Consider the following 21,699-nt stretch of genomic DNA (forward strand, 5'->3'; position numbering starts at 1 on the left):
CACTTGCAGTCTATACTCACCATCTATAATAGACATATTTCTAGACGTTGATGTAGTGGCCTTTGAACCTCTGCCTTGAGTAGAAATCTCCAGACTAGTGCCTGCTGTTAGAATATTGAGCAGTTAATATACAGTCCATCAGAAGCTAAAGTTTTATTTAAAAAAATAAAATCAAAATGAAATCTTAAAAAATTTTGTTATCTCAAAACAGTTTATGTGTAAAATGCCAAATATATATATATATATGAAGAAACATCTAGAGTCTGATCAGTCAATTTTCAAAGACTATACTTAGGCCACATCTGGTTCATATTGCTCCATTTAAAATTTAAGGAAAATATTTATAAATGCAAGGATAATAAAATAATCATCAATAGAATATGGAGACTTTTCTCCTTGGAGATTTTTAACTAAATTACTACCCATTTTAACCAGTTTAAAATTCCTATAGGTAAATATTTAATAAAAATAATTTTTAAATATTCCTAGGGATTTTTATACTTCATTAGGAAGTCACTGGGTGAAAGCTTTTATTATTTGGACTATTCAATGACAATAGTGTCACATTAAACACAATGATGGTAATTAATCTTAACTAACATTAATAAATCAAATTGTTTGAGGGCAGTTTTTCTTTGTAAACAAATTTTATAAGGCCATTTCATGATAATGTGGGCATTTGTATCTTATGACACTAACAAAAATAATTTTTATGATCTGGAGTTTTATTCCTACTGTCAGTGGGCCTTAGTTAATCATTTTCCTTAAGTGTTTCATTCACTATTACTTTGTATATGTGAGAGCAAATGTATCGATTAAATATATCCAATGTATAAGAAAAACTGTGAAACTTTTTTTTTTTGGCTGTGCAGTGAGACTAGAGGGATCTTAATTCCCTGACTAGGGATTGAACCCACACCCTTAGCAGTGAAAGTTCAAGTCCTAACCACAGGATCTTCAGGAAAATCCCCAAACACAATGAAATTCTTTTAAAAAACAGGAGAGTAGGTATTAAACTCTTTTATTATGTAAAAAAATATATATTAAAAACTTTATGTGCATGTGGCTATTCAATATTTAAGTGAAATGTGTATGTTAGAACTACATTAAAGCCTATCTCAGCACATTATAAAGATAAATTTTTGAAGGACTGTGTAACTCAATTCTGCCAATGGGGATACAATTCTGAATTTCCTGCACAACTGCCAAGTGTGAATGTGTAGGGAAGACAGTACTCAGGGCTAACCTCTTCCTCTCTGCGACCCCCTTCTCGACACTGAATTCTGCCCTCTTCCTCCTCTTTGGCCTCTTCCTCGGCCTCTTCCTTTGTTGGCTGCTGCTTTGACGCTATCATCAGAGTCATCAGCCATCTGTTCTGCCAAATCTATGCTCATAAGGTCTTCAGCAGTAAAGGCGGAAGCAGCGTCCTCTGACTGAGATCTGAGGGCTCTGGCCCTACTCATGGCCTGACAGGGATGATAAGAGGAAAGCACGTTAGTGGACAATGCAGCATCCTCCCAACTCATTAATCTGGTCACTCTGGTGAACTTCTCATATTGAGAAACTGTCTAAACTATTATTTTTCACTAATTATGCTGTTATTGTTGTCGTTCAGTCGCTCAGTTGTGTCCAACTCTTTGCAATCCCATGGGATGCAACATGCCAGGCTTCCCTGTCCTTCACTATCTCCTGGAGTTCACTCAAACTCAGGTTGACTGAATCAGTGATGCCATCCAACCATGTCATCCTCTGCCGCCCCCTTCTCCTCATAGTCACACTAAAAAATGCAATACAAGAGAAGCCTTCTCCATCAGCAATCAAATTCAGTGCCTGTGATTTGCCAGATCGATTTGCAATACTACCTATAAAAGGAGACCTTTTGAAAGGTATACTAAGGAGAATAAAATTTCACAAAATCAGAAGTTTCAGAACTGGGAGGAATGGCAATTCTGTCAGGAGTTAGCAATCAACCCTAATTCAACAGGCTTCTCAAGTGGTGCCAGTGGTAAAGAACCTGCCTGCCAATGCAGGAGACATAAGAGACGAGTTCTATCCCTGGGTTGGGCCGATCCCCTGGAGGAGGGCCTGACAACCTCCTCTTGTCAGGAAAACAAGAGGAGAAAATCCCATGGACAGAGGCACCTGGTGGGTTACAGTCCATAGAGTTGCAAAGAGTTGGACATGATGGAACCGATTTAGTACACGTGCACGCATGCCTAATTCAACACCACAATTTGTAAGAGGCTGTCATCATTTGAACTTCTCTATACAATGTGCTATTGATAAATAACAAGGAAAAAACCTCACTAAAAATAGCTTCTATCTCTGAGTGATGACATTTTAGGGTGCTTTTCTTTTCTTCATTATTATTGAATATTACAAATTTGCTACAATATACATTTTCTAAAATATGACTTTTATAATCAGAAGAACATAAGCAATAATTTCTTACAAATATATATAAAGAGTTAAGTAGAACAAAACAAGTGAAAGCCTGGAAAAGGATTAAAACCTTAGGATCAAGATTTTAATTTAATAAATAAACTGTCTAAAAAAGACCAGTTTGACACTTAATGAAATATCCTGAATAACTCTGAAGTGACAATAGATTTCCTGATTAAAAACAAAAGAGCAATGCTCTGATCTCTTCCTTTAAATCTATCAAAATGTAACAAGAACAACAAAAATGTTTTTTAATGTTTTCAATGAAATTAGAAAAATGCTCTACCCACAAAACACAAAGCCTAGGAGAAAGAGTTAATGGGTAGGAGAATGAATAACTGGCTTGGCTAAGGAAGAAGGCTGAAGAGTTTCAGACAGTGTAGAGAGCTCCAAAATTGATCTATCCCTCCCAAAAGACCATGACAACAGTCTCTCTTGCTTAGAATGACAAGTTCTTGGTCTAAGAACAGGCAGCTAGAGCGTTTCCAAGCTCTCTGTGATCCATGAACTATGGACAGACAGGGCTAACTAAGGAGATGAGAACAAAGCAGGCAGGGCAGAAGCGGGAGTGAAGTGGTGGTGGGAGGGAACCAAGCTTCACGATGAGGTACCTGTTGGAGTGGAACAGCTAACTCACTACAAGCATTCAACATGGCATTAAAACTCAAAAAGAAAAAACTTCAGGGAATACAACAAAAAACATAAAAAAACTGTAAAGATTTCAATTAACCTTTCTTGTCCCAGATAAAGTATGGCCAATTCTCATAATTTTCACATCCCATATATGCAAATTCACCTACTTGCCAAAATGTTTTTGTAACCCCAAAACAATACTCCTGATGTTTTTGTGGTCAATTATGGGCATGTGCCGTGAAAATTTTTAATTGCCTGACACACACATTCCCAGATGATGTCAAACAATGTGACACTCAGCCTTCTGGTTTCAGCTCTCATACTTGTAAATGAGTGTCCTTTTCGGAACACTTGTAGTGCCATGTTGTTCACAATTCTGTGCTTTTGGATGGTGATTTTACTTTTAAAATGGCCCCTGGTGTACTGCTGAAGTGTTGTTTACTGTTCCTAAGTGCAGGAAGCTAAGACGTGCCTTGTGGAGGAAATACACTTGTCAGATAAGCGTTATTCAGACATGAGTTATAGGGCTATTGGCCACAAGTTCAATGTTAATGAATCAACGACATATACTGAATAAGGTGTCCTCAAACAAAAACACACACAGAAAAGGTACTGCATTAATCAGTTAGCAAAGATTTTGTAACCAGTGGCTGGCAAGAGCCTTGTATTTCTTCTTGAAGCAGTAAGTTAAATACTCACTCAGTGTTTGTAGTGACTTTATAGACTACAACTACCATAAATAACAGTACATTAAAAAATGTACTAAAGACCTAAATTACATACTAAGTGAAAGTGTGCTCAGTCATGTCCGACTCTTTGCGACCCCATGGACTGTAGCCTACCAGGCTCCTCCGTCCATGGATTTTCCAGGCAATAGTACTGGACTGGATTGCCATTTCCTTCTCCAGGGGATCTTCCCGACCCAGGGACTGAACCCAGGTCTCCTGCATTGTAGACAGACGCTTTACTGCCTGAGCCACCAGGGAAGCACTGTAAATTACATACTAAGGTAGATGTAATTGATACATGTTGAACTCTGTACTCTGAAAATAAATAATATACTTCTTTTCAAGACCCCATGAAATGGTTTAACTGATATATAATGGGATGCTAAGAAAAAGATCAATTCTAAATAGCAAAAAAGAATACCATACTTTCTCATCACAGTGCAATAAAATTAAAAATGAAAATACCCTGACTTCAAATTGCAAAATAAAACAAAAAGTACAGAATATCTAGAAAATTATAATAAAAATACTGAATATCAGAACAGATTAAAGTACTTTAAAATGAATTGTTAAATTAAAGCAAAGAAATGAGAATGGAGGGAGAAAAAAGATCTAAGGAAAATTAAAAGAATTATGACAAAGCACTCTGTTCAATTCTAAGTAATTTGGAAAATAAATGACCTCAACTAAACCAAGACAGTCTCAACAGACTAATTAACAAACAACATTTTGAGAAAATTATTAAAAGATCTACACTCCGGAAAATGACCACAATCAGAGTTTCACAGGTAAATTCTACCAAATCTTCAAAGAATAGATGATTCCATGGCTATTTTGATAGCATTAAGAAAGAAAGCTGCCAATTTCTTTTTATAAAGCCAGCATAACATAGTACCGAAAACTGACAAAGGACTGCATGCACAGAAGAAAAATTACAGTATTTTACTCATGAATATCAAAGCAAACAAAAGGAATCCAGGGGCACATTAAAAGACCAGTACACCCATTACCAGGGGGCTCATAAAGTGATACTAAGGATGTGTCAATAATAGAATAGAAAATAATATAATTCACCATATTAACAGAAAACAGGAGGAAGAACCCCACAGGCGTATCTTCACAGATGCCAAAAAAGCTTTTGATTCATTACCTATTCCAGATTTAAACAAACAAAAAACCCTCAGGAACAAAAGGAGACCTCTTTTACAGGACAAAAACCCCTAACTCTGCTACACAAACACTCAGTATGAGTGTGCACACACTTTCACCTGAGTGCTCTTATGAATCAATTTTAGAGAAAGGCCAATGACCTAGGCAAAAAAATAATACTCTATGTAAAGAACATGACAAAGTGTTTCATCTAATGTAACTTATAAAAACTGTTCAGACTTATAGTAATAAAAAAAGTATTAATTAAAAACAACAGTAAGAAATAATTTTTCACCACTTAGATTTGTAAAGATCATATAGAAATTCCATGTTTAACCTTCTGAGGAATCATCATACTGTTTTCCACAGTAGCTTTTATCTTCCCACTAGCAATGCACTGGCAACCCACTCCAGTACTCTTGCCTGGAAAATCCCATGGACGGAGGAGCCTGGTAGGCCACAGTCCATGGGGTTGCTAAGAATTGGACACGACTGAGCGACTTCTTTCACTTTTCACTTTCATGTATTGGAGAAGCAAACAGCAACCCACTCCAGTGTTCTTGCCTGGAGAATCCCAGGGATGGGGGAGCCTGGTGGGCTGCCATCTATGGGGTCGCAAAGAGTCAGACACAACTGAAGCGACTTAGCAGCAGCAGCAACGCACAAGGGTTGCCATTTCTCCATTTTCTTGCCATTATTTGTTAGCTTCTAATTTCTTGGAGAACAGCCATTCAAAGGAATACAAAGTGTATCTAATGGTTTTGATTAGAATTCCCTAGTGTTTCGTGATATTGAGCATCTTTTCTGTGCTTAGTGGTTAACTGTATCTCTTCTTTAAAGAAATATCTAGGCAAGCCCTCTGTCCATTTTTAAAACGGGTTATTTCACTGAATTTTAGAGCCCTTTATATATTCTGGTTATTAATCCTTTATCAGATATATGATTTGCAAATATTTTCTCTCATCCTACTGGCTGACTCTTCACTCCATCAATAGCACTTGGTATTACAGCTTAAAAAAAGATATTGACCCTGAATCAAATTCAGATAGAACATAAGAAAGAAATCAGAGGCCAGTCCAACTATGAACTTTGGATCAGACTAAGAACAGTTTCTACATTTTTAAAGGGCTGTTAAAAAAAGAAAAGTGACATATACCATAGATGGCCAGCAAAGCCTAAAATATTTACTACTGATATTTGGCTTTTTATTTAAATAGGAACCTACAATTAAAGAAAATACTTGAGAGTTTTTCTATGTGAACAAGACATTAAAGCATGTTTTTTATCTCTAAAGGAAAAACTAATGCTTTTGTTTGTTTAAGTAATTTAAGTATGATACTGGGATTCATGTTCTGAGCTAAATAATTCTACAAACCTGTGAATTACACCTTGGGAAAGCCTCGAACTTTATTAGTCAAGTTCTAAATAGTATCAGTTCAGTTCAGTTTGGTGTCACTCAGTGGTGTCCAACTCTTTGTGACCCCATGGATTACAGCACACCAGACTTTACTGTCCATTACCAACTCCCAGAGTTTACTCAAACTCATGTCCACTGAGTCAGTGATGCCATCCAACCATCTCATTCTCTGTAGTCCCCTTCTCCTCCCGCCTTCAATTTTTCCTAGCATCAAGGTCTTTTCAAATGAATCAGTTCTTCACATCAGGTGGCCAAATATTGGAGTTTCGCCTTCAGCATCAGTCCTTCCAATCTATATTCAGGACTGATTTCCTTTGGATAGACTGGTTGAATCTTCTTGCAGTCCAAGGGACTCTCTCTCTAGAGTCTTCTCCAACATGACAGTTCAAAAGCATCAATTCTTCGGTGCTCAGTTTTCTTTATAGTCCAACTCTCACGTCCATACACGACTACTGGAAAAACCATAGCTTTGACGAGACAGATCTTTGTTGGCAAAGTAATGTCTGCTTTTTAATATGCTGTCTAGGTTGGTCATAGCTTTTCTTCCAAGGAGCAAGCATCTTTTCATTTCATGGCTGCAAACACCATCTACAGTGATTTTGGAGCCTCAAAAAATAGTCTGTCACTGTTTCCATTGTTTCTCCATCTATTTGCCATGAAGTGATGGAACTGGATGCCATGATCTTAGTTTTCTGGATGTTGAGTTTTAGGCCAACTTTTTTACTCTCCTCTTTCACTTTCATCAAGAGGCTCTTTAGTTCTTCTTCGCTTTCTGCCATAAGGGTGGTATCATCTGCGTATCTGAGGTTAGTGATATTTCTCCTGGCAATCTTGATTCCAGCTTGTGTTTCATCCAGTGCCGGGAGCCGGCATATTGCATATTGAGTGAGGATCTGTAATAGCTCAACAGGAATTCTATCACTGCCGGGAGCCAGCGTGAGGAACTCCGCCCATGACAAAGGTCATGAGGAAGGAGGCTCGGCATACGCAAAGGCGGGATTGAGCCTCAGGAGTCCCCCTGTAAATTCTCGAGCATCTACCCCCCACACCAGAGTCTGCCTACTTTCTGCTTTGTGCTTTCACCTACACCTCTGACTTTACCGGGGGCTGTCCCCCACTACCTCTCTCTGAAAAAAGAGTTAGCTTACAGCTCCAGTTAATAATTCCTGGGTGTGACAGTGTTTCAATCTAAAAACTCCTTTGGAAATCCTCTAGCCTGCCTGAATAGGTTTTTCCGGCCACATGTGATTGTTCAGAGACTCCTAACTGTGAGAGGCAGGAGATGTTCTAAACTGCCTAAACACAGATTCCTTTGAGTAGTTAAAAGATTGATTAGAAATTGTATTGGTGAAGGGTTTTTCACTTGTTGGGCCAATGTTTGCTGCTAAGTCTCCATACTCCTTACCTACTGTGTCCTTGGCAGTGTATTGATTGATATAATGGGTGTATAGAAATGTAAAATGCAGCTTTGTCCAATGCTTTTTTGGAGGCTGGTGCCTGACTTTGGAATAATCACCTTTAGAGAAAAATAAGTTTCTTAAAATGTTAACAGGCCTCTGGGCCAGAAGATGATGTCAATCACCTGAACTTTTGCATATGATAAGTTTGAAAGCCTGGCTTCGATTAGGACCAGGAACTGTTGTCCTTGCATGACTCCACCCCTTCCCCCATTATCCTCTATGCACAACTTAAGGTATAAAAACTACTTTGGAAAATAAAGTGCGGGCCTTGTTCACTGAAACTTGGTCTCCCCATGTCACTCTCTTTCCCAAATTCTGGCTGAGTCTCCATCTGGAGCGCGGAACCCGCCATGCTTGCTAATGGGCTTCTAAGATCCGAACGGGGAGGCCTCAGTGTCTCCTCTCCTTCGGGAGAATGGAAGGACGCCTGCGGCCTACGTAAGTGGTGCAAACTTCTTGTCTTGAAGTTTTATTGGTCTCCCGTGTAAACCAAGCTACTCAGCCTCTTTTCTCCACTGAATTTTCCTACTGAGCTATCCTCATTCTATTACTCTTTGTATCCTTAATTAACGTGTAATTAAGCAGTTGTTGCCTGACCCTCGCCTATGCCATCTCCCCTTCGAATACCCTGGATCAGCTGGGGCTGGACCCCGGCAATCCAGTCCAGCATTTCTCATGATGTACTCTGCATATAAGTTAAATAAGCAGAGTGACAATATACAGCCTTGATGTACTCCTTTCCCGATTTGGAACCAATCTGTTGTTTCATGTCCAGTTCTAACTGTTGCTCCTTGACCTGCCTACAGATTTCTCAGGAGGCAGGTAAGGTCGTCTGGTATTCCCATCTCTTTAAAAATTTTCCACAGTTTGTTGTGATCCACACAGTGAAAGGCTTTGACATCATCAATAAAGCAAAAGTAGATGTTTTTCTGGAACTCTCTTGCTTTTTTGATGATCCAATGGATGTTGGCAATTTGATCTTTGGTTCCTCTGCCTTTTCTAAATCCAATTTGAACATCTCTAAGTTCACAGTTCACATACTGTTGAAGTCTGGCTTGGAGAATTTTGAGCACTACTTTGAAGCGTGTCAGATGAGTGCAATTGTGCAGTAGTTATAACATTCTTTGGCATTTCCTTTCTCTGGGATTGGAATGAAAACTGACCTTTTCCAGTCCTATGGCCACTGCTGAGTTTTCCAAATTTGCTGGCATATTGAGTGCAGCACTTTCACAGCATCAACTTTTAGGATTTAAATTAACTCAGCTGGAATTCCATCACCTCCACTAGCTTTGTTCTTAGTGATGCTTCATAAGGCCCATTTGACTTCACATTCCAGGATGTCTGGCTCTTGGTGAGTGATCACACCATTGTGGTTGTCTCGGTCATGAAGATATTTTTTATACAGTGCTTCTGTGTATTCTTTCCACCTCTTCTTAATATCTTCTGCTTCTGTTAGATCCATACTATTTCTGTCCTTAATTGTGCCCATCTTTGCACAAAATGTTCCCTTGGTATCTCTATTTTCCTGAAGCGATCTCTAGTCTCCCATTCTATTGTTTTCCTCTGTTTCTTTGCAGTGATCACTGAGGAAGGCTTCCTCATCTCTCCTTGCTCTTCTTTGGAACTCTGCATTCATATGGGTATATCTTTCCTTTTCTCCTTGGCTTTTGGCTTCTCTTCTTTTCTCAGCTATTTGTAAGGCCTCCTCAGACACCCATTTTGCCTTTCTGCATTTTTCTTGGGGATGGTCTTGATCACTGCCTCCTGTACAATGGCACAAACCATCCATAGTTCTTCAGGCACTCTGTCTATCAGATCTAATCCCTTGAATCTTTGTCATTTCCACTGTATAATCCTAAGGGATTTAATTTAGGTCATACCTCAATGGTCTAGTGGTTTTTCCCTACTTTCTTCAATTTAAGTCTGAATTTGGCAATAAGGAGTCCATGATCTGAGCCACAATCAGATCCTGGTCTTGTTTTTGCTGACTGTATAGAGCTTCTCCATCTTTGGCTGCAAAGAATATAATCAATCTGATTTCAGTACTGACCATCTGGTGATGTCCATTTGTAGAGTCATCTCCTATATTGTTGGAAGTGCTATGACAAGTGCGTTCTCATGGCCAATCTCTGTTAGCCTTTGACCTGCTTCATTCTGTACTCCAAGGCTAAACTTGCCTGTTTCTCCAAGTATCTCCTGACTCCCTACTTTTGCATTCCAGTCCCTTAAAATGAAAAGGACATCTTTTTGGGGTGTTAGATATAGAAGGTCTTGTATGTTTCATAGGACCAGTCAACTTCAGCTTCTTCAGCATTACTGATCAGAGCATAGACTTGGATTACTGTGTTCTTTAATGGCTTGGCTTGGAAACGAACAGATATCATTCTGTCATTTTTGACATTGCACCTAAGTACTGCATTTCATACTCTTATGGACTATGAGGGATATTCCATTTCTTCTAAGAGATTCTTGCTCACAGTAGTAGATATAATGGTCACCTGAATTAAATTCACCCATTCCGGTCCATTTTAGTGCACTGATTCCTAAAATGTTGATGTTCACTCTTGCCATCTCGTTTGACCACTTCTAGTTTACCTTGATTCATGGACCTAACATTCCAGGTTCCCATGCAATATTCTTCTTTACAGCATCCGACTTTACTTCCATCACCAGTCACATCCACAACTGGGTGTTGTTTTTGCTTTGGCTCCATCTCTTCATTCTTTTTGGAGTTACTTCTCCACCCTTTTCCAATAACATATTGGGCACCTACGGACCTGAGGAGTACATCTTTTAGTGTCAGATCTTTGTGCCTTTCATACTTTTCACGGGATTCTCAAGGCAAGAATGCTGAAGTGGTTTGCCATGCCTTTCTCCAATAGACCATGTTTTGTCAGAACTTGCCACCATAACCCATCTATCTTGAGTGGCCCTACACAGAGTGGGTCATAGTTTCTTTGAGTTAGAAAAGGCTGTGGTCCTTGTGAGCAGTTCCAGCTCTTTCCAATTCACCACCTGTTAGCTGCTGATGCTGCTAAGTCGCTTCAGTTGTGTCCGACTCCGTATGATCCCACAGATGGCAGCCCACCAGGCTCCCCTGTCCTTGGGATTCTCCAGGCAAGAGTACACCTGTCAGCTACAGTTCTGAAATATTTAGGGAACAAAAATGGACTAATGGGACAGTTGTATGAATTCAGTGAGGATGAAACTTCTGGTCATATAGTGTAAATTTTTCTTTCTGCATATCTCTGTCTCATGTACTAAACTGAGACTCTCTGGGGGAACCAGACCATCTTTTTCATATTTATATCCCTAATAAAAACACAATGGCTACCCATAACAGGTACTATAGAAAATGCTGAAGGAAAGCAATCAAAAGTCCAAATAAATAATTGATAAAATAATTTTTAAGTACTAGACAGCAATCATCCAACACTTACAGCAATTAGAAAATAGGAAAATATAGTTCAATTTGAATTTCAATCATGAATTCACCAAGTACCAGACAGAGGCCCGAAGTTTAAGTTAACAGTTGCTAACCTCAAATTCCTAATCTACAAAGAGATGGAAAAGACAGTGATGAGGGCAATCAAGAAAATTTCAACAGTTTAGAAAGACCAGTGGACACTGTGTATTTACCTTTAATGACACTGCTAACCAAAACACTAAATCTCTTCTTTTTTTGCTGCAAACAATATCAGCTCAGTGGGGTAAGGTTTTATCTTATATTGATAAGATGTTCTAATAGCAGTTGGGAATTATTTTGACTAATAAGAACTCTTCAAACTATTATTCCTGCCCCCTGCCCTCCCACTCCATACACGTATCAACAATTAGTTAAGTTTTAAACAATAGCAGAAGGTTAAAAAGAGAATATCAGCAACCACAATATTCATAGGTTGAACTGGAGTAAGTCAAAAGCAGCTGTCATCAGCCAACCCCTGCTCAGTCCCACCCACCAAACCAAGATCCTGTAGACTAAGTAAACCTACTAGTTATTCTGATTTAACAAGCTGACAAATATGCAAAGGAATTAACAGGAAAATTACCTCTCGAACTTCATCATCTTCTTCATTCGTATTCTTTTGTCTGCTTTCTCTGAAACGACGTACCTGGATTGTAAGAGAAAAATTCACAAATATGTTACAAACATGTCTGTTATGTAAATACAAAACTGCTTAACAGACGCTTTTCATTTCAACATAAAACTTGGAAATTCAACTATAGTTTTGTTTCACAAAAGATTAAAGAAGTCATATTTTCCCAGTGCTGCTGCTAAGTTGCTTCAGTTGTATCCGACTCTGTGTGACCCTATAGATGGCAGCCCACCAGGCTCCCCCATCCCTGGGATTCTCCAGGCAAGAACACTGGAGTGGGTTGCCATTTCCTTCTCCAATACATCAAAGTGAAGTCGCTCAGTCGTGTCCGACTCCTAGCGACCCCATGGGCTGCAGCCTACAAGGCTCCTCTGTCCATGGGATTTTCCAGGCAAGAGTACTGGAGTAGGCTGCCATTGCCTCCTCCAGTGACTTACATTAAAAATTCAGAAATGTACTCTAAGAAAAACTGGCCAAAAGCAAAATTATATTACCTGCTGCCAAACAGCCAGTCAGACTACAGAGGAAGAACCTGCAATGTCCTATGGGTGTTATACTTCAATAAAATAGCTAAGAACAAAAACCTCTCGAAAACCGGTTTGAGTTATTACACTACACAAATTATCCTTAGGCTTCTGGATGTAAGTCATTCAGGAGGCTCTCTAAAATAGTGTCCCAAATGGGTGGGCCCTTGAAGATCCATTCTGTTAACAGTCAACCACTGAAAGTTTAATGATTGCAAACCCTGGTCCTGGTGCCACGGATACAGAGCTTCCTTTGTTACCAGTTGCTGCTCACAAAGCTCTTACAATTTAGTTATGCTGCTGGAGATACGTTCCATTTATTTAATAATTTACTCAGCACATATTTACTGAGCCAAGCCACTAAGTACCAGGTACTACTGTAGGGGTAGAGAATACAACAATCAACAAGAGTCAGAAAGTCTGCCCTTAAGGAGCTTATAATCACCGTGTGCATGTGTCTGTGTTAGAAAATCAGAAACAAATAAGCTATACTGTATTTTAGAAGGTGTATGGGATCAAGTCTAGTTGGGATCACCTAGACTGGGAAAACTCTGTTCTTACTTACCTCTGAGGAGCCTCTGGCATTCCCAGCGCCAATTTACTATGGTTTCCTACCTGGATGAGCAGTTAGCATGGCTTATGTGACTAGAGTGGCATTAAAAAAAAAAACCCCTGTCAACTTCTGCACATATCTTGCTATGTGTCCAGTCCTGGGTTTGCAGTGTGCACACAAGGAGAGGAGGAGTGGGTGCCTGGCATTTCCCAGATCCCTAATGCCTGCCTATACTCTATACGAGCTGCCTTTAAATAAAAACCTGGAGTATGCTCAGTGGAGTCTTAAGAGTCCTTTCAAGTACGTGAACCTGTGAAATTTTTGCAAAAGGTGTTACGTGCTCCCAGAGAAATAATGCAGGAAGAGGGACAGAAAGTGCCAAGGAGAGGCTACAGGAGATCATCAAAGACCTGACTGAGAAGGTAATAAAGCGATAAAGTGGCAAGGATTTTAAAAGGTAGGGAATGAACTTCACAAGTACCTGGGGGAAATCATTCCAATCAAAAGAAAGAATACATGCAAAGGCACCGGGGCAGAAACACTGTATGTTTAAAACAGCAAGGAGGATGCTGGGCTTGAGCAGACAAGTGGCTGAAGAAGTTACAGAAACCAGATCCAGTAAGGCCTTGGGAACAACTGTAAGGGCTTTTTCTTCTCTGGCAGGAGTGACTTCATCTGAATTACTTTAGGACCACCAACAGTGGAACTGAGGACAGAACAGAGGGTGGAGGACAAGAAACACAGGCAGAACAGCGAGACCAGTTTGGAGGCAACAGGAGTAACTAAGGTGAGAAACAGCCATGGCTTAGACCACTGATAGTGATGGAGGTGGTGAGAAACAGTCACATCTGTACAGATTCTGAAGGTAGAGTTAAAGGATTTCCAGGCAGGATACAGGTGACAGGAAGAGAGGAATCAAGGATGATTTCAAGGTTGATCGCCTGAGCAAATGAAAGAATGGTGCTTCCACTAAGGGATAAGGATCAGTGGCTCAGATGAGGAATGCTGGAAGCTGAGGAGGTCTCCTGAACACCTGAGTGGAAACATCCAGCAGGCTCTTGGCTACAGAAGACTTGAGCTGACAGAAGAGTTCTGAGCTAGACTTTTGAAAAGTCATCATCAAACTGATGTTGGTATTTAAAGCCAGGAAGTTGGATGAGAATACAAAAGAATGTGTAGATAAAGAAGGGGTCAAAGGACTGAGTTCTGGAGACTCCAACATAAGAGGGTTAGAGAGGTAAGAGGAATCAATAGAAACTGAGAGGCACAGATAATGAGGTGGGAAGACAACCAGAAGAGTGTGGAGCCCTAAAAGCCAATGGAAAAAAGGCTTTAAGAAGTGGTCAAGTGAGATTTAAGATGGAGAATGGACAGTGAATTTAGCACCGGAGGTCACTGGTACTTTGACCAGAGTAAATTCACTAGAAATATGGGGTCAAAAGCCCAGAAGGAATAGGTTTAAGAGAAAAATGAAGGCAAAGATTCCAAGCAGCAAATATAGAAAAAAATTCTGCTGTGAAAAATGAACAAATAAGCAGAGAAAGAGCTAAAGGGAAATAAGATCTAGGCTCCAGAGTTTTGTTAAAAGAAATAGCAGCATGTATGTTATGATTCAGTAAAAAGGGGAAAATATAGGAAAAATAATTGTTTTTTAAAAGATAGCATAGCATGTAATAGCTCTCCAGGTGGCATATGATATACCAAAAGCACTGGGTCATTCACAGATGAGAAATGAGAATCAGGGAAAAAATACGGAGCAGGCATTATGTGCCAGTGTACCTAGGACTTACATGTGTTCTTTTAATCCTCACAGTTTTGATGGTAGTTCTATTATCCCTATTTCATAGGTGAAGCAGAGATATTAAAACAGCCCACTGACAATTCCACAGCAAGTAAGGTCATCCAGTCTGCAGTCCATACGCTTAGCCCCCATGTTACACACACACACACACACACACACACACACACACACACAAACACACTCTCTCTCTCTCTCTCTCTCTCTCTCTGTCAAAAGTCATGATGTCACTCCAGGTGTAGATGGTCCTTTTGGAGGGTAGAGTATGAGGAGGGGAGCTTGTTTTATTTATTTTTTTTAGAGTAGCTTGGGTTCACAACAAAATTAAAATGAAGTTACCTAGATTTCCCATATACCCTGTCCCACACATGCACAGTCTTCCCTATTAATATCAACATCCCCCACCAAAACTGTTCAGCTGACACTCCACACTCCATACTCTGTATCACCCAAACTCCAGAATTTACCTAAAAGTTCACTTTAAGGTAAGGTAAATTTACCTTAAAGTTGGTAAATACCAATTGGTATTTACCAATGTACCTTAAATTTACCAGAATTTACCTTAAAGTTCATATACGCTCACTTGGCAATGCTTACTCTTGGTGCTGTGCATTCTATGAGGCTGGACAAATGTATAATGTATACATGTATAAGCCACCACTTTAGTTTGATACAGTGTAGTTTCTCTGTTCTAAAAAACCTCTGTGAATCTATCTATTCCTCCTCTCACCCCACCCCCACAACCACATCTTTTTACCAAGTCCATAGTTTTACCTTTTCCAGAATGTTACACAGTAAGGAATCATGTTCAGTACATCAAGTTACTTTTTTCAGATTGGCTTCATTCACTTGGTAATATGCATTTAAGGTTCCTCCATGTCTTTTAAATGCTTGATAGGTCATTTCATTTTAGTACAGAATAACATTTCCTTATCTAGATGTTTCACAGTTCACTTATTCATTTCCCTACTGAAGTACATCTTGGTTGCTTCCAAATTTTGGCAGTTCTAAATAAAACTGCTATAAATACCATGTGCAGGGTTTTGTTTGGACTTAAGTTTTCACCTCTGTTGGGTAAATACCAAGGAGTATGACTGCTGAAGAGCATGGGAAGAGTGTGTTTACTTTTCTAAGAAACTGCCCGACTGTCTTCCAAAGTGACTATATCATTCTGCATTCCCACTAGCAACGTAAGGATTCCTGTTGCACTACATCCTCACCAGCATTTGGTGCTGTTGGTGTTCAAGAGTTTGGCCATTCCGATAAGTGTGTAGTAGCTTCATTTCCGTAATGACATGAGATGTGGAGCATCTTTTCATATGCTCACTTGGCAATAGTCTATCTTGTTCTGTTAAGGTCCCTGGTCCATTTTTTAATTGGATTTAAAAAATTTTCTTATTGTTGAATTTTAAGAAATTTTTGCATATTTTAGATAATAATCCCTCATCAGATGTTGTTTCTTTTCCAACTATTTTCTCCCAGTCTGTGGCTTGTCTTCTCATTTTTTTTAGTCTTTTGTAAAGGAAAAGTTTTAAATTTTAATGCAGTCTAGATTATCAATTACTTCTTTAATAAATCATGCTTTTGTTGCTGAATCTAAAAGTCATTACCATACACAAGGTCATCTAGGTTCTCCTATGTTATCTCCTGGGAGTTTTGTAGTTTTGCATTTTACATTTAGCGGGGGATGGTCATATTATACTTATGACACTTAACTGAGAAATCTATCCATGCTAAAAATTTATGAACCTAACACATCCAGAATCACAGAGTAAGGGGTTTTAAAGTGTAAATTATCTGCCTTCCCTGTAAAAGTACCTGGCATTTAATATTACTGGTTGTATACTAGCTGACATCATTAGGCTTTAAAAGAATTATGTTAAATAATTAAAAGCACAAAAATAAAAGTCAAGTGGAATGAGTTTTAAAAATAATACTTTGTTCTTCTGCTTAGAGGGAATTTGGAAAACACAGGAAATGATCCCTTATAATCCTACTACCTGAAGTAACAACTAATAACATCTGGAATATTTTCTTCCACTTTTTCACATACACACATAGACATACTCACATAGAAAATAAAAATAATTGTGATCACGTGTATAGTTTTACTTCTTTGGAATTCTTTTCCCACTTAACACTGAAAATACTTTTCCATGTTCTTAAAATATAATTTTTAATAGCTGCATAGTATTCTATGGGCTTCCCAGGTGGCACCAATGGTAAAGAACCCACCTGCCAATGCAGGAGACTCAAGAGACATGGGCTCAATTCCTGGATAGGGAAGATCCTCTGGAAGTGGGCATGGTAACCCACTCCAGTATTCTTGCCTGGAGAATCCCATGGACAGAGGAGCCTGGAGGGTCCTAGTCCACAGGGTTGCAAAGAGTCGGACACGACTGAAGTAACTTAGCACAAACACATAGTATTCTATAGTATCTATGTGCCAACATTTTACCAAAACATTTCTGACTTCTCCCCTACAGGTAACACTGAGATAAATTACATCCCATTCAAATCTCTATCTCATTATTGTCTTAAGAAAATTTCCTAGGGCTGAATTAAAGGGAAAATCTTAAGCCTCTTGACATACACTGCCAAAATGCTTTATAGTGCAGCTGTTCAAACTCAATACTCTACCAGCAGGGTACTAAATATCTTTAACAAATCGTTGCTACTTTGACAAATAAAACATTAATTTGAGTTTCTTTGATTATCATAGGTTAAATACCATTTTCATATGCTTATTAGCCATTTGTATTTCTTTTGTGAACCACCTATTCAGGTCCTCTGTTCATTATTTTATTGAAATATTTAGTAATCTTAAGATTCATAAGAGCCCTTTAACATTAAGAATATTAACCTCTTATTCTGCCCACATACAAGTATGTTTTCCATGTCAGTACCATGTGTTTTTTTGACAATCTGACATGCAAACATTCAAAAATTTTATGTAGTCAAATCTAAAGAGTTTTCACTCTGCTTTTATGCTTACAGGAACTGCATTTTCTAAGTGAAATTCAAAATCTCAATCAAAACTTACTAAAAAATTGAAGTAGACATTTTCACCTTATGAGGTTCATTTTAAAGCACTTAACATTCACTAGGTATCAATCATTTTTGAGACCATATTCTAGACACTTATTAGACATTTTATAATTTAATCCTCATTTTGTGATCTCAATTTTATAGATGAGGAAACTGAACAAATCAGAGAAGTGGTGATTTACCAGAAAGGAATGCAGAGCTACTCTTAAGGAGAGACTATCTAAATATTAGATTTTTCACCCCAAATTATTCACCTCTTCATCGATTTTATCTTCTAGAGCATCAATATGACGTTCTTTAAGAAATCGCTGTGTTTTTTCCAACTGATATTTCACTAATTCCTCTATGGCATCTTTTTCTTCCTTGTCCACAAATTCTTGTACTGCTTCACCCATTCCCCTTTCTGTTAGAAGTGAGAGCTGTACGTTCTGTAAGAGACAGAAAATAGTATTTTCTGATGCAGAAAACAGTATTTTCCCTACAAAACAATTCTATACAAGTAAGGAAAATTACAGAATCAAGGAAGAAGACAAAAAAGTTATCTAGTTACTGGAGGAAAAATGAAGCAAAGCAATAGAAAACAAAGGACAGTAATTAAGCCTAGAAATATTACAGGCCAACAACAGCAAAGTGTAAAGAAACAGGAGTAGAGTCCAGGACCTATGAAAACAGAGAGGCCTGAGTGTCTGGGACACAGAGTGCAGAAATGGGAGCTGATGATCAGATTAGGCTGACCAGCGTGGAAGGCAGAATTGTTTGCTGTTTAATCATTCAGTTGTATCTGACTCTTTGTGACCCCATGGACTGTAGCCCATCAGACTCCTCTGTCCATGGGATTTCCCAGGAAAGAATACTGGGGTGGGCTGCCATTTCCTTCTCCAGGGCAGAATAGTGGCCCCCCTAAAGATGTCCACATCCTAACCTCTGGGACCCATGAATATGTTACATGGCAAAGGAGAATTAAGGTTACAACTGGAATTAAGATTGCTAATCAGCTGGATCAGAGAAGGCGATGGCACCCCACCCCAGTACTCTTGCCTGGAAAATCCCATGGACGGAGGAGCCTGGTAGGCTGCATTCCATGGGGTCGTGAAGAGTTGGACACAACTGAGTGACTTCACTTTCACGGACTGGAGAAGGAAATGGCAACCCACTCCAGTGTTCTTGCCTGGAGAATCCCAGGGACGGGGGAGTCTAGTGGGCTGCCATCTATGGGGTCGCACAGAGTCGGACACAACTGAAGCAACTTAGCAGCAATCAGCTGGATACAAAATGGAGATGAGCAGGGACTATCCCGGTGGGCTCAGTATAATAACAAGCATCTTCATAGCAGAAGTGAGGCACAGAAGGGAGTCAGAGAGATGTATCTGGGGAAAGACAGCAAGGCAAATACAATGTTGCTTGCTTTGAAGATGGAAGAAGGGGCCTTGAGCCAAGTAAGGTAGGAACAGCCAGAAGCTGGAGAAGTTGAGAAAATGAATTCTACTCTACAGCTTCCAAAAAGGAACACAGCCCTGCTAATACCTCAATTTTAGTCCAGGGAGAAGAGTGAATTTCTGACCTACAAGATTGTTAAAATAATAAATTTGCATTGTTTTAAACCACTAAGTTTACATTGTTTTAAACCACTAAATTTATTTCGGCAGCAACAGGAAGATAACATAACCAGAGGATCTCAGAATGGCATATACTCATGATGATAAGAGTAGCATCACCATCCTGTGGCTATATAATAAAGCAATTCTGAAATTACATCCTGATGCAAGAAAATTAAATCCCAGATTCAAACTTATGTAGCAAAGGTAAAAAGAAAGGATAACAACAATAATACACAATAATTGTGGTGTTAATAACTAACATTAATTAAGCAGTTATTTTTCTTGATATATAATAACTATAAATGAGTGTAACTGATTATCACCCTACTTACTTCATGAAAACATTCTGAGGATTCATTTTGTTTAAATTGTCAATTATACATATCCTAAATTGAAATCTGTTATTATAAGATCACCACTAATTCAAATGGAGAACTGTAATTAAGAAATTACCTTCTCCGCAGTTTGAAAATACTGTTTTACAAGGTCTTCAACCCTTAGTGTTGTTCCTTCTGAGGATTTTGAGATGAACTTGCCAAAGTTGATCTCTTCTCCTAGAAAAAAGACATCCATGAAGAGAAAAAATAACAGTTTCTATTTCAATGTTGGGGCCTTCCTGGTGGCTCAGTGGTAAGGAATCCACCTGCCACTGCAGGAGACGTGGGTCCAATCCCTGGGTCAGGAAGATCCCCTGGAGAAGGAAATGGCAACCCACTCCCTATTTTTGCCTGGAAAATTCCACGGACAGACTGTAATCCGTGGTGGACTACAGTCCATAGACACAACTAACCGCACACAGACACCTTAATATTAAAGTACCCAAATTCACTGCACATTCCTGTCAGTAGAGGAGGTATGCCCAAACTTTATCAACTGTCAGCTTGCTCAACGTAATAAATTTTGAGACAAAAATATGGCATTTTTGCTAGTTTCAAGAGTCTTTCCCCCCAAGTCTCTACTTCTTTTCCTGATCTCCAAGTAACATGTCTCTTGGCTCCATACTCAAGGGTGGTCCACAGATCTCTGGGAGTTCCCCATACTGCTTCAGGGGGCTCAATAGTAATACTAAGACATTATTTACCTTTTCCACGGTATAGCCACTTACACTGATGATACAAAAGCAGCCCTGGGTAAAACTGCCAGTGCCTTGGGATGAGTGAAGGCAGTGGTTCTGAGCTCTACTAATAGTCATCACCTCGTATTCAAAGTTCAAAACAAGACAAAGCAAACAGCCAGTTTCACTAAAGAATATCCTTGATGAAACAGCAGAAATTATTAATTAAATCTGAGCCCATAGTACATATATGTTTAATATTCTGAGAGACAAATGGGAAGCGTGTGTAGTAAAGCAGATTTACTGCATTCTTAGGCAGGATGGTTGTCTCCAAAAAAAGTAGGTACAGAATAAAAAGAGTACTTGGGTAAGAAGTCAAAAAGCATAATGTCTAGTAATACGCTCTGTTCGTAACTTGTCAAGGAAAATGAATATTAACTGTCCAGCAGGTGTGCAACATGGTGTGGAAAATACAATAAAATGATAGGAGACAGCCCATAATAGCTAATGATTACAATAAAAGGTGGTAAGTGCTACAACAGAGCTGAGAATAAAAATATGACACACCAAGAAGAAATGAACTATTTCTTCCCCAAGAAGACTGAAAATAATGTGCAGATAGCAAACGCTACTATCATTTGACTCAAGACTTACAGAATGAGTAAGACTCACTAAGCAAAAAAAGAGACAAAATATCTTAGGCAGAGGGAAAAGCTTATGCCATGGCTTACAGGATAAAGAGGCACAAAGTTCAGCATGCCTCTTGCAAAGCAGTGAGGACAAGTAAATAGAAATCCTTTTTGAATTTCAAGATGGGAGAATTAATGCTGCTGCTGCTAAGTCGCTTCAGTCGTGTCCGACTCTATGCGACCCCACAGACGGCAGCCCACCAGGCTCGCCCGTCCCTGGGATTCTCTAGGCAAGAACACTGGAGTGGGTTGCCATTTCCTTCTCCAATGCATGAAAGTGAAAAGTGAAAGTGAAGTCGCTCAGTCATGTCTGACTCTTAGCGACCCCATGGACTGGAGCCTACCAGGCTCCTCCGTCCATGGGATTTTCCAGGCAAGAGTACTGGAGTGGGGTGCCATTGCCTTCTCCAGGGAGAATTAATATTACTTCATAAATATGATTACTACATTTCAATACGCCAGACACTATATTAAGACCATTTACATACAGTATATCTTCTAATCCTCAC

General features: G+C 39.1%; 1 protein-coding gene across 6 annotated transcripts in view; it reads right to left on the reverse strand.

Moving 5' to 3' along the window:
• The window catches only part of MRE11 (MRE11 homolog, double strand break repair nuclease), a 76,553-nt gene that overhangs the window by 20,947 nt on the left and 33,907 nt on the right, over positions 1–21,699 (reverse strand). For all 6 annotated transcript variants that reach the window (XM_055547436.1, XM_055547439.1, XM_055547434.1 and 3 more), the window contains 5 exons: positions 19,901–20,001; positions 18,104–18,277; positions 11,879–11,941; positions 1,247–1,466; positions 21–104 (listed from right to left, as the gene is read on the reverse strand). In XM_055547436.1, the coding sequence (XP_055403411.1) occupies positions 21–104; positions 1,247–1,466; positions 11,879–11,941; positions 18,104–18,277; positions 19,901–20,001 (642 nt within the window). The remainder of the gene's footprint in view (positions 1–20; positions 105–1,246; positions 1,467–11,878; positions 11,942–18,103; positions 18,278–19,900; positions 20,002–21,699) is intronic.

The sequence above is a fragment of the Bubalus kerabau genome, chromosome 15 (assembly GCF_029407905.1).
Source record: "Bubalus kerabau isolate K-KA32 ecotype Philippines breed swamp buffalo chromosome 15, PCC_UOA_SB_1v2, whole genome shotgun sequence".
Lineage (NCBI taxonomy): Eukaryota > Metazoa > Chordata > Mammalia > Artiodactyla > Bovidae > Bubalus > Bubalus kerabau.